Below are 14,627 nucleotides of genomic sequence, written 5' to 3'. Positions count from 1 at the left end.
AGTTTCAATTCACTAAATCAGAGGTTCTTTGTCATTTGCCACACATGAGATGGTAATTCAATATTAAAAAGGAGCTCCCCAAGATGAATCGTTCAATAAACCAAAAGCAGCAAAACTGAAGGGTTAAGCTTTTCTTCCCTGTAACCAACCAAATACTAATAACAAGGCCATACCTCTGGAACTGGCTGCATCTGCATGTAGTTGGCCTCTCAAAAATGGGTAGCAGACTTGATTGCTTACAGATGAAGACCTCCATGCAATTGTATGCATTAAGAGACTGGCATCCTTTAGGAGGAATAATTTATTCAGAAAACTAACAACTAACGCAAGAAAGTATAAGATCACCTTGCTATTATTCCATCAGAGATAAGAGTATCATAACATCAACAATCCAGACATGGCTTGCCGAACCTTTTTCATAATGCTATGGCGCCACGCCATCCCTTGTCCAATCTCACAGCTATGACCACAGAAACACACGCAGCTAGGAATAGCACATGCTCATACAAAACTGCAACCATCAGCACAAATGTGTCAATAACATTGATATGAAACCTAACTCTACTAATAGAAAAACAGGTACACTGATGGAGCAATACAAAAGCAATACCAACAATCTGTATGAATGTTAGTTTAAAATTTACAATGGAATTTCAACCAAGTACTTCAACTTAATACTTTTGTTCTTGGTAGGTAGCCTTTACTGCACAGATTCCACCTGCTTTCCATTAGGAATCGTCACCTCATTGCAATCATCATTTATGAGGAAATAAAGTACCCTTGTTGAATGGTAATCACATAAAGCAGTGAACAGTGAAAAAAGAAGCATAAGTCTGAACACACTGCACAGCTTGCAGAAACAACTGGACACTGTGAAATACTCCTCTTTATCATGCAGGCCCCTGTTGCATGTCACTTTCATATTAAAACACATGCACAATTATATACTCTCTATCCACATCGCTTGCTCCCACTGAGCCTGTCAGCCATGTGGGAGCCTAAGCGTGACCCCGTACTTGAGTACAGGATTCATAGGCGCAGAATATCAATCCAGGTCTCAAGCCTGATTCCATGGACCAATGAATTTCACCATCAGATCACCCATCAGGTGGTGGCCCTTGGCACACATCTTTCTAATGAAAATCATTCACATAAGAGCAATTCTAATGCGATCCTTTTGTATGCTGACGTAGAGAGTGCTCTACTCATGGAAGAAATGAATCGGCAAATGGAAGCCCATCAATCAGGTCTGGGCCCTGACTACTGAGCATGTAAAGATTATGCATTTTTCCCCTCAATTTACATTTCAACCTTTAGCCCGTTTAGAGGTTAAGTGTTCATTTAATTTTTCATCCCACACAGTACCACTCTCATCATTCTACAGAGTCCTTTTGGACAATGTACAAAGGAAGCTTTTCCAACTGACAGCCCTTGCATTTAGGGTAGACTTGCATTTGCACATGGGTGTTGATGATTCATTGATGGCACACTTAGTTCAACATCTTCACCTTATAGCCTTTGTTGATGATCAATTGTAGTGCAGATGATAGGTTATCTTGCATTGCTTCCACGAGGAGGAGCATCATCTACAATTCTATGGATCGAAACCTAACATTCTCTCTTTCCCTCTTAAAACATATCTGTCAACTAGGACGTGTCCATGCTCACACTTAAGCGTTATTGGATGGAGCTCTATTTGTTACAATCGTGAGTTTGAGAGTCTTGGGCCACAACCAATGTGATAGATTTTGTATGTGGCAGGACCAAAGTGAAGCAAGAGATTCATCATAAGCTGATCAGGGTGGTGGATCACTATTTGAGTAATTCACCCAATATTGTACTTTTATGGTATTCTTCAAAGATTGTACTCTCTAGAGAGTGGTGTGGTCAACCAATAAAAGCATATCAAGCTACAAGAAACTAGGCCTCAAACCAATACTTAAATCATAGCCTATTTTTTCTCTTGCCTCGCATATAATCCCAAAATCCCAAAATGCAAAATGCAAAATGCAGACTCTGGCATGAGTCTCCATGGCTCTAAAAGTTCTATAAATGGGATCAGGGGTGTAGTATCTTTGCATCCTAGCACCACCATCCTTGATCCCAGATCTGTAGGTTGAGAATGGCCATCATCATTATGATATTATTAACCTACGACAATTACCTGTTACCATGAACTCCCAAGTTTAAAACTTTGTTGCTTGCTGCCACTGCACAGCCCCTGCTGTCCTAGCAACCTTGCACAGCTAGCACACCTGCTGCCTCAACATCCCCACTGCTGGCCCAAGTTCGCAGCATCAGATTGCAGCCTGCTACAGCCTTGAGACTGCTCCACGGAGCTGCAGTTTTGCTATCCAGAAGAGCCATGGTGCTGTTTATGTCTGCTGTGCACAATTTGCCCGCCCCATCAGACTTCCAGCTCCAGACTGCTGTGTTTCACCAGTAGAGGTGATCATTGCTGCTGCCGCTCAAGATCACAGGCATTCTAATGGTCTGCCCCATCATCAGTCCACCAGATTGCTACTTTCTGCAGTCCTCACTGCCACACACCTAACACTAGATTCTTGCTGCACTCCAGCATCCAACTGCAGGCTGTATACGCCATCCAGGATCTGTCCAAATACAACACAATCATCCCGCTGATTTGTGGCATCAGATGTGGAACAGATCCGTGAAGCACAAGACATTGTCAAAGCAGAACGTGAAGAACCTGCTGCTGCAAACCAAAATCCATGCATCCTCAAAGGTCGAGAAGGAAGCCTCAACAGAAAAAGGTTAGGCCATGGTGAGAGAAATCTCAAACCCACTAGATAGAATAGTCATAAAGAAGATCGGTGATATGAAAGATGATAGGAAGAATAGAGAGATAGAGATACCTAGGTATGGTCAATCAGCCAAAACAACACGAGTTCCACAGCTCACAACACAATTCACACACACACACACACACACACATACATACAAAAAGCAGTATAAAGCACAATGATGGGCACAACACTGAAGTGAGTGTAGTGATACATCACAACAACCACATACAAGACCCTGTCTACAATCGAAAACACAAATGCAAGTGCAAAGTAGAGCAGATCAGCAAAAAATGCAGCGAGGTAACAAGTGTAGCAACCTTGAAGAAGCAGTCCCAACCCTCCGTGGTAGTGCAGCAGCATAAAACACAGGGCATATCAACTTTTGAGAGCAGAAATCAAGTTGTCTGCATCAAGAATGATGTCATCCAGCTATTGAACAGGTCACGAGATGTGGAGGAAGAATAAGAGAGCAGAAATGCAAGGTTAGGCAGCTCTAACAACAGAAAAAGCAACCAGTAGCAAAACCGGCCACTTAGTATACAGCAGACCAGCAAGGAGTAAAAACCAGCACTTTTGAGACTTGAAACAGTCGGTAATAGCAGCACACAAAGCACAGACCCAACAACACTGATCATATAATACCATGTGAGAATGACCAAAGAAATGGAAGAAGCAGGACACAACTGCTGAACACTCTCCTACCAACCCAAATGGGTCAACTTTGTCTACCAATGAGAACTAGCTTTTCAGTACTTGGAGACTACAAACTAATCCAAACAAAGCCCAACACATCTTTGCCCCAGTAGGAGGGGCCAAGCCAACTAGCTTGCAATTCAATGCAAGCTTTTCAGTAGTGTTAACACCCCAATGAGCCACCAAGGCAGACGACAAAGTACTTAAACAATAACCCTACCTCAGAGAGCAAGTGAGAGAAGTTTCTTCAAAGGCAACCCCATCAGGCGTTATTGGGGCTAACCTACTATGGCTGGTTGTGTAAATGGCATTCGTCATTCAAAGACCAAAATCGAGTTGTCAAAGAAAGGACCAGTCGACCTGATCAAGAACTTTTCCAATATCCAATTGAATCGTGACCACCTCATCATGGAAGATCGATTCCCAGTTGTGCATTCGAGATATTATGTCAAATAATCCCCCCTTAATACAACAGCTTGTTGGCCAAAATCTTTGAAAATACAAAGATCCCACCATCAGGTAGGCCTCCCAAGCTTCAAATCCAGTGGAACAGACACTTCATTGTCTTGCTTGACTGGTATAATAACATAAAGACTAATCCCCCAAAAGTGGACAGCATAAAAACCGGCTCTGGTTGAACGACACAGAAGAATCTGACTGCCTGACAAATCCACTAAATTCGATTCAGTGATGACTAAATGTCTCCTCCATCCACTGCAATTGCGTTACCAACAAGCAGTGTGGGCAGCATAATATGAGAGCTGCTCTGTTTTTCAAGTTATTTATTTGCTACCCTGCTGCTTGTCCACTGTGATCATCCGCACATAATATTTGAGCCATCACACGTGCCTGAACATGGAGATTATAACTGAAAGGTCCAAAATAAGGCGGAGTGGATTTTCAGAGACTGATTGTTGTTACTCTTCTTCTGAAAGAGCCTCTTCGCAGTTGAGAGCTTCTCCGCTTTTCAAGTTATTCATTGCTACCGCTGCCTGTCTACTGCAATCATCTGCGCATAATATTGGAGGCTTCACACATGCCTAAACGATGGAGATTGTAACTGAAATTTCCAAAGTAAGGTAGAGTGGATTCTCGAAAAGCAACTACTTCTTCTGAAAGAACCTCTTCACAGCTCAGAGCTTCTCTGATTCTCAAGTTAATAATTTGCTACCACAACTTGTCCACTGTAATCATCGGCAGATTATTGTTGGAGGCATCATAAATGCTAAACGATGGAGACTGTGATTGAAAGGTCCAAAGGAATGTGGATTTCAAAAACAGATTATTCTTACTGTGCCTCGAACCTGGAGGTTTTAGATAGGCACCACTTTCGCATCCAAGGACCGGAGCCACGCTCCGCTCTCGAGGCCATTGTGAAAGATCGCGTTTTCACGCAAGGTATCTAGTGTTTCGCTACTAGTAACAAGAGCTCGGAAGGGGATACGATACAGTACCTGGCTATGGAGGCAAAAGCTGCAATCCACCGGTGCCCGCGCGTGAGAGCTCTCTTTTTTTGTTTAGTAATAGGGTCGCGGGAGAGCTCTCTCTCGTGGCGTGCGCGCGCGGGTGAGAGAGAGAGAGAGAGAGAGAGAGGTCTGAGGGAGAGAGAAAGAGAGAGACAGACTTCTAACCAAAAAAATGGAGACAGAGAGGCAGAGGGAGAACCTCGAACTTTGTCGGCACCGTTGGCCGCCCTTGTTTCATGTTGTGAACCTTCGATCCAAGGTACACAAGTGGGTCAATACTAGGGACGAGTCGCCTCGCTACACCCAATCTAAGCCACGGACTGCAATGGGTCAAATACTAGAAACAATAGTGGCCCTTGTATTGGCAACAAGCCAATCCAAGCGAGAACTTGTGTACATTAATTGACTTACAATAGTCGACAAAGTCGATGATGACCTACGCATATCTTGTGGTGGTTGAATTGTACCCCCCTAAACCCACTTTGCAAGCATTGGGGACACTTGGAATATTATTTTGAGATCGATGCCGAGAGTATGGGATCTCTCTCAACCCCAAAAAACTCATCTTTGGGATTTTTTCAGGAGTTTTGTTGAGCCACATTGTCTATGCACAAGGAATAACAACAAACCTTACCAAGATTGAGAAGATCGCAACCCTAACCACACCAACTAATCTAAAACTGTTGAAAGGATTTCTTAGCCATGTGGGCTACTATAGGAGGTTCATAACACATTTTGCAACAAAGGCAACCCCCATATACAAGCCCTTAAGGAAAGATGGTGAGTTTAATTGCACAAATGATTGTGAAGAAGCCTTTAATACCTTGAAGTAGTGCTTGATTAGAGCACCCATCCTACTACCTCTTGATTGGACAAAGGAATTCCAAGTTCACACTAATGCATCAGTCGAACGGCTAGGTGCAATTATCTATCAAAAAGGCTCATTAAAGCTAGAACAACCAATTTATCATGCAAGCCAAATTTTCATTAATAGAGAGCAAAAGTATACAATGACAAAGCTTGAGTACTTGGTGATAATATTCACCTTAGAGAAGTTTCAGCATTACCTTCTGTCAACACATTTCAAGTTTTCCGTGGATCGTGAGGCTCTATCATCCTTCCTGATGAACATGACTCCCTCTGTTCCAAGAGTTTGATTTTAAAGTGGTCATTAAACCCGATTGTTCCCATGTTGTGAATGATCATCTATCACGAATCCCTCTGAACAACGAAGGGAATCAAGATGATCCAAACCTTCTTGATGCAGCTCTGTTTCTAATAGAGACTGTGACTCCTTGGTATGCTAACATTGCCAACCTATTGGCTACACAACAATACCCCCTAATATTTCTAGCAGTGAAAAGAAGAAGCTTTTATTGGAATCACCCCTCTATAACTTACTAGGTAGCACTCTATATAAGAAAGGTAAAGATAAAGTATTGTGGAGATACATAGCAAGAGATGAGATTGGAATCGTCGTGAAGGCATGCCATGATGAGCCATGTGGCAAACACTTTGCAGGAGAAGTAACAACCAAGAAATATCTACTTGTTGTAGTATATTGGTGGCCAATCCTCCACAAAGATACTTATGATTATTGTAAGCTTTGTGATACTTGTTATCAAACGAATGGAAAAGCCCATAAAAATCAATGCTATACTATTACAACCTATCCTTCCCTTGAGGTCGTTCAAGAAATGGGGCATTGACTTCGTGGGCCCAATCGATCCTCTAACCAAAAGAAAGTAGAACAAATATATTTTGGTATATATTAATTATGTGACAAAGTGGTATGAAGCTAAAGCTCTCAAACAAGATGATAGCAACAGCATGGCTCTGCTTCTATACGAGAACATTATCACTCAATTTAGTAGTCCATTGGAGCTAGTAAATGATCATGGCACACACTTCTTGAATAAGATCATGGAAGGGCTAATAGAGATCAACAAGATACGTCGTCATAAATCCACACCCTACTAACCCAGAGCCAACGGCCCAGCCAAAGTCACCAATCACATCCTCTCTTCGATACTGATAAGGACGATTGCCGCACATCGCTATGATTGGAATGATCAATTTACAAAAGTCCTCTAGGCATACAGAACCTCCCATAAGGTAACAACAAGATAAACATATTTCCAATCGGTCTATGGTACATAAGCTATATTTCATGTCGAGCTGGAATTACCCTCTTTGTGAGTGGCTATCAAGGAATGATTAGGAGATGTCGAGTCCATGCAACACCATTTCCTACACTTAGAATGTCCGGATGAGACTCCATGAATGGTCCTACAATGCATGGAAGCCACACAGGCTCAATGTAAAGCTTACCATGATAACTTCATCAAACAAAAAGAATTCATATGCAACCTTCTCCTGGAATGTGATTCATGCTTTGGTAAGTTTCTTGGAAAGCTTTAACAATGTTGAATGGGCCCTTACAAAGTACTTTCAGTCAAATCTAATGGCTCTATGTTGATACAAGTTGTAAACACCTCTGATTATCCCTTCTTGGCCAATGGCTATCACTTGAATAAATATTTCCCTCCATGGGGATCTTGACAATCACAGCAGATAGCTTATATTCCCTTTGACATCACTCCTTTACTCTTCTCATACTGCTTAAGGATGGATGAGTGAGCACCAAAAAATAGGCCAACCACATTGTACTTATGGTAAACATTTGCCTATTTAAAGAGGCATCAACTAATGCAAAAGTACACTTCATCTTGCTTGAATACATTTCCATTATGAATGGCTTTCTCTCTCTCATATCCTCCATAATCATCAATTGGTATCAAAGCAACATGATCCTGCCCTTATCCATATTCTTCTCTCTCTTTTCCATTGCTACCTCAGTCCATTTCTACACTAAGCTGCCTACCCTTGCTCATATTCTTCTATATTTTTCATTGTTGACCTTTGAAGAAGTTGCCCTATTGACTTGGTTGTAAAAGTGTCTACCTCAACGAACAATCCATTCACCTGGAAGGTTTGCCCTAGTTACTTTGAAGGGAGGAATTGTGTTCATTCTTTCATTACTCACATGAGCCTCTACTTTACAATTAGTAGCAAGCTTACTGATTGTAATTTTTATTATTAAACTGACACCCTTCTTCATTGTAATTCTAGTTATTAAATCTGTGCCCCTCCATCTAATCGGTTAGTCTGGCTTAGATGTTAATTGTCCTTTTGTGTTATTTGTGGCAACGATTGTTGGTAAATAAGGTGCTTGAATTCCATGCCCCTGCATCCATGCCAAATAGATCCACTCCACTCCATCCACATAAACGGTAGTCACCTTGTCTGAGAGATAAAGCATTGGATAAACTATTAAGGTCATTCAACTTTAATGATATTGAGCCCCTTTCACATTGGTCTAAATGTAATTGTTTTGACTTTAACTCCCTTTCACAGTTGTCCATTATAAACTAGTTATTTCTTGGTCCCCATTCACACTGATACATCAAACTGATTTGCATTCAGCTCTTCTTCACACTACACACTGATCTATGTCTTCATTAACTAGTGCATTGTCTTTGCACTATTCATTTGCATTTAGCTTGTCTATAATTTGTTATTCTTTCTCACTTGTAAATTGGAGTTAGACATTACCATAGAAGATAACCGGATAAGGCCTATCCATTAAACAAAATGTCAACTCAAGATGTCATTGATAAGTTTACGAGATTTGGGTTCCACACCTCACAATCAAAAATAATCTATCTTCTTATGTAAAAGAGCTTATGGGTCATTATCATTGGGAGAGGCACAACAAGCTCGAGAGAGGAACATGAAGAAAGCAACAAGAAAGCTTTGGGATACATAGCAATAGGCTTAGATGATGAATGCATGTACCACATTGATTGTATTCTAAGTGCAAATACAACATGGAAGGAGCTCAACAAAGTCTTCGGCACCAAATCCAAGCATTCCAAGGTGAAGCCACTACTGTGACATGATAATTTGAAGTTCAAACCAAAGGAATATCTCACAAGTCACATGAATAAATATAAATGCATTAAGCAACAATTGTCTATGGAAGATCTAAAGCTACACAACAGAGGCATCCTTATGAGAGAGAGAGAGAGAGAGAGAGAGAGAGAGAGAGAGAGAGAGAGAGAGAGAGAGAATTAAATCCACCTGGGAGCACTTCAATCACTACTCATGACAATGTCTTCATTAATACAATAAAACTCAAGACTCAAATGCAATCATTGTGGATTAACTAATCATGAAGAAAAGAAATGCAGAAACAAATATAAATATAAATGTACAAATTGCATATGTTTTGGTCATTTTGAGAGAGAGTGCTATTTCAACCAAGAAAACTATGCAACCAAGCCACTTCAAAGTCATGATATGTCTAAATTAAATGAATCCAATGATGCATTTTGAGAGAGAGTGCTATTTCAACCAAGCAAACTATGCAACCAAGCCACTTCAAAATCATGATATATCTAAATCAAATGAATCCAATGATGTATCTCCATCCAGTGGACACCTATTCTAAATCCCACAGTTGTAAAGTCCACCGTTGGTACCCATTATGTAGACAAGGTGACAAACCTCCTATTCAATCCAATTTCATTTGTTTACATTCTAATCACACCACATAATTATGAGTATGATACGGGACTCAGGGGGGGCAAATTTATTTTGTAATCACATCCATAATGACCAACCACACATAAAGGGGAGATTTGTTAGCATATTTGATGCATATGTATGGGAACTAGGTCTAAGAGAGGATAAATACGTGGAAGGATAATTATGGATGAGTTGGCACCAAAAAAGAGGCCAAATGCATTTATTGTGGTAAATCTTTGCCTATTTAAAGAGGCATCAACTAATGCAAAAGCACACATAAATCTTGCTTGCATACATTGCTACTATGAATGACTCTCTCTCATAACCTCATAATGAAGAAAAAGCCAATGCGACGTTCACCACCTCATATGAGTGCATAAAGATAGATTCTATCATTGTGGCCAATGTAGCCTTAAATTATTGCCTAGATTGAAATTGAGGGTGTTTCTTCCAACATTTCTCATTTGGGTAAGTAGTATTTCCATAGTGATGGCACCTGGGATGGCTCTTCAACGTCTCATCATTTTCTTTGTTTTTGTCAACTTACTTCTTTTCCTTGTTCTCTTTCTTTTGGCTTGTCCATTTCCAAATGTACTAAATTTGGGCTTCACCTTATATTTATTTATGGCCTCACTTAGCTTGGCACCCTCTTTGGACCACTCATCAAGAGGGTGGACTATACAAGCTCTCTACCTTATCAGCAGCACATTCTTTCTTTGAGTTAGGGATGTTGTGGCATGCACATTATGGTCATGTCAGCTTTGACTCTCTTCAACAAACTAGTCGTCAAGGTTTGGTAAAGGTAATTAGAAATTTCTCCTCAACTTCTAATTCTTTTCCCTAATTGTATTATGGGAAGGCAATATGGGGCCCCTGTTTCAAAGTAGACTTTGCATTGGGCTGCTACCCCTTTTGGGCTTGTTTGTATGAATTTCTGCAACCCCAATGAAGAAGCTTGCCCACTCCTTCATTAGGCAATGCCATATTTGGGTGTTGATTGTGGATAACTTTTCAAGTTATGTTTTTGGGCTACTACCCCTTTGGAGCTTGTCCATAAAATTTTGTGCAACCCTAACGAAGGAGCTTGCCCACTCCTTCATTAGGTAATGCCATCTTTGGATGTTGATTATGGATGAATTTTCCAGATGTGTTTTGGCTTTCTTATTTGAACCATGCCAAAGATGGTGAGGTTCATTCTTGAGCACAAGGGGCTTTCACATCCCCTTTGGGTTGTGCCATTAAAACTATTGTACACATCTATGAATCATCCATACAATTATCATGCTTGGAAAGACACTTTATGAGGCCCATTTCAAGTGGAAGCCCTTTGTTTCTCATTTTTTAGTTTTCAAATGTGATGTCTATGTACATGTGTTAAACAAAAGGAGGGATGTTAGATGCCAAGTCAAAGTTTAATATTCTTATTAGGTATAGCCCTTCACACCAAGGGCTACTGTCTCCTTGACCTTGACTTGCAAAAAGTGGTGGTGAGTTGGGATGTGGCCTTTCTCGAGGGTTCATCCTCTCCTCTTCTCTCATCTACTTCTAATGTTGCAATATCCAATGGTTCTTCTTTGTCCTCTTAACCAAATAACTCTCCCCTATTAGCTCCTTATGTACCCCTCCTTGCTTTCAAGTTACCTCCCCTTCTCCATAATCCAATGGCCCACTCTCATTCTCCATCTTGTCCCTTGTCATCTCATTCATTGGTGACACCTAATTTTTCCTCTCCTCTTGTTTCAAAGGGGGATCTTAATGAGGAAGAGCCTACATCAAATACAAGAAACCCAAACTTGCTTCGCTTCAATATCTCCTTCACAAGATTTGGATCAATCCTAAGAGGTGGGAGCAAGAGTGGAAGCACAAGCAAAAGTAAGAAAGAAGCAAGAGCTATGGAGGTTTAAGCAAGAGAGAGTAAAACAATATGTGGAAACTTTAATAGTCACAAAGTGTGGCATGTCTTCCCTTATTCTATTGTCATGTAAAGAATAAAGAATAAAGTAATAGTGATGGGTGTCTATCACTTGTAGTATACAGGTGTATATGTATAGTGTACAGAGTAAATACAGGGTGGCTAAGGCATAGGCACATCTACCCCCAACAATCTCCCACTTAAAGGCGAATGTGCCTAAGTGGTGAGAAGTAAAAACAAAAAGTTAGAAAAGTACAACATGTACACAAAGTACAAGAAGATGAGGAAAGACATCATCTCATCCTATGCCCATCAGCTTTCAGACGAAGGCATAACATTCCACTAAGAGACTTTAAATGGGTAGATCTATAGGATTCTCATCAATCAAGCTATGTATGCTTATCCTCAATCACCTCTTTGATGGAGTGATAATGGATCTCAATATACTTGGTCTTCATATGAAAGATCAGATTATGTGCAACCTGGATGGCACTCATAGAGTCCAGATACAACATAAAAGTCATACCAATGATGCCAAAGATCTACCACCAACCTAACCATAGGGCCTCCTTGCAAGCCTCAATGGTTGCAATATACTTAGCCTCAATAGTGAACAAGGCTGTGCATTTCTACATTCTAGACATCCAAGAAACATCACCCCTAGCAAAGGTGAAGACATAGCCAAAGGTGGACTTCCTACTATCTACATGTCATGCATAATCTGAGCCCGTGCAACCTATGACTCTAGTACCCTGGCCACCATAGCAAATGTACATATCTAGTGCCCTTAAGGTATCTCATGATACCCTTCATGATATCTTAAATGTTGTCAACCAGGTGTAGCCATATAAGGAGCCACAACTCCCACTACAAATGATATGTTAAGTTTAGTGGCTATGATGGTATACATCAAGCTGCCCACCACAAATGCATATGGGAGCTTGGCCATCTCGGCCTTCTTATCATGTGATTGAGGACAATCTACTTAACTAACCTTCCCATGAGAAGGTAATGGGCAGCCAATAGGTTTACTACTGTGTATATGGAATTGCTCCAAAAGTAGTGCATGGGGATCTATTAATGAGATGCACGATAGTAGTAAGTGCCTTAGCCCAAAAGTACTGTGGTAAACCTATTTGACTTAAGTATACTACAAAATCTTTCTTGAATAGTCCTATTCATGCGCTCTACAACACTATTCTAGGATGGTGTGCATGAGGTGGTCAACCAATGCTTAATATCCCTCTCATCACAAATTTACTCAAATGCCTTAGAGACGTATTCACCCCCATTATCATACCTTAGGCTCTTCAATCTATACCCAAATTGGTTCTCAACCATAGCTAGAAAGCATTGAAAGGTAAGTAAAATATCTTATTTCTACTTACTATGATAGCCCCAAACCTTATGCAAATAATCATATATGTATGTAACAAACTACTTCCTGCCACCCAATTATCGATAGTGTATGGGACCACAAACATCTAAATGTGCAAGAGCTAACGACTTACCCATGTGCATAGAACTAGAACATGTGCATCCAATATGTCTTCAACCTACAAGTAAAGAATCACCAAAGCAAATGGCTAACACCCAAATACATCCAATGAAGCTCAAATCCAAGCTTCAAAGGTCACTATAAACATATTCATACATAAACATCAATGTTGAGCATCAACATAAGCATATGGAAGACCTAAATAGTATGCAATCATGTAATACATAAAGCTATATAACATATAAGCTTTCATCCAAACAATAAGTGTTTTGTTCTATGTAAAATAGAGAATTGAAAGTTACATAGAATCAACTCTATGAGTAGTCATGTTTGTAATTCTTGTCACGATCTTTGTTTCTAGCTATAGAACACCTCAATTCAATATTACATGCAAAAGTTATGGCCAAAATATAAAAGTGTTCTCAAGTTACCATGATTGTAAATGACTTCTATAGCATGCTTTATATCCACTCAAAATGGATAGAAAAGCTGCTTCTCAGCTTAGTAAGCACTCAACAAGGCTCGACTAAGCCTTGGGAAGCTTCTCAACCAACTTGGAATCAGTGTTGAAGGTAGGGAAGCAAATGCATACCTCAAATGGACTCGAATGGGGCTACCGTGAAAGTTGTAAGACAAGCTCTCTTCCTGAGCTAAATGCAATGTTGATAAAGCTTCTTGAATGCTTGCTCTAATACTGATTGAAAGGTGGGAGAAAGAGTGGAAGCTCAAGAGAAAGCAAGAAAGAAGCAAGAGCTATGGAGGTTCAAGCAAGAGAGAGCAAGATGGCATGTGGGAACTCTACTAGTCGTAACATGTAACTTGCCTTCCCTTAATCTATTAACATGTAAAGAATAAACAATAAAGTGATAGTGATGGGCGCTTGTTGCCTACAATGTACAGGTGTGTGGGTACAATGTATAGAGAAAATACAAGGTGGCTAAGGCACATGTGCCTTCACCCCCATCAAATCATTCGCAATTCCATGGTGGTTGTGCAAGCTAATGGAGTATCCAAAAGTTAAGTTCCTAACCCCATCGATGTACCTTAGATATTAGCAATCTTCAATTGTTAAAGCAAGATCAGGGGTGTTTCATTGTGTGCAAACTATGTCCTCATGACTAGGACTATGGTGGATGAGGAGCCTATTACCATTCATGAGGCTCTCTTGCACTAGACTTAGTGTCATGCTATGCAAGAAGAGCTTGATTCTATTGAGCAAAATCAAACATGGCAATTGGTTCCACATCCTCCTAAGAGGAAGAGCAAGTATTTGATGGATCTACATGCCCAAGAATAGATTATCAACCAAAATTATATTTGCCATTACAAAAGAAATGATTATCAACCAAAGTGCTCTTTGCCATTACAAAGAACCTATATGTCATGCTTACACAAAACACATCGAGGTACAAAGAACCCCGTCTTTCATGCCTAAACAAACCATGCTAAGGTGCAATATCATCATGCTTGAGAGAGTGTTTTCAATGGAGCACTCAAGTTGATCTATTATTCTACAAAGGACAATGCAACATATACCTTTACAAAGAACCTTACATTACCTTCTATGCTTCATCACATGAACCCTCTTTAGCCTTTAGCCACTCCTAGGATCTGAGAGGGATTATTACTAGCCACTATATTTTTGTTGTCATGTCTTGGTT

General features: G+C 40.3%; 1 protein-coding gene across 3 annotated transcripts in view; it reads right to left on the bottom strand.

Annotated features, from left to right (window-relative positions):
- LOC148037468 (ATP-dependent zinc metalloprotease FTSH 5, mitochondrial-like) overlaps positions 1-5,263 on the bottom strand; it is a 48,059-nt gene extending 42,796 nt beyond the window's left edge. For 2 of the 3 annotated variants that reach the window (XM_087676425.1, XM_087676427.1), the window contains exons 1-3: positions 4,955-5,159; positions 412-511; positions 174-285 (exon numbers count right to left, since the gene is read on the bottom strand). In XM_087676425.1, coding sequence (XP_087532551.1) covers positions 174-285; positions 412-441 — 142 coding nt within the window. In that variant the 5' untranslated portion in view covers positions 442-511; positions 4,955-5,159. The other variant, XM_087676426.1, reaches the window with a different exon arrangement.
- Between the last annotated feature and the right edge of the window lie 9,364 nt (positions 5,264-14,627).

Source organism: Lygodium microphyllum, chromosome 4 (genome assembly GCF_053477565.2).
Source record: "Lygodium microphyllum isolate KBCC chromosome 4, Lygodium_microphyllum_v1.1.10, whole genome shotgun sequence".
NCBI classification, from domain to species: Eukaryota; Viridiplantae; Streptophyta; class Polypodiopsida; order Schizaeales; family Lygodiaceae; genus Lygodium; species Lygodium microphyllum.
The sequence above is the reverse complement of the archived record's forward strand: the minus strand, read 5'-3'. Positions and strand labels throughout refer to the sequence as shown.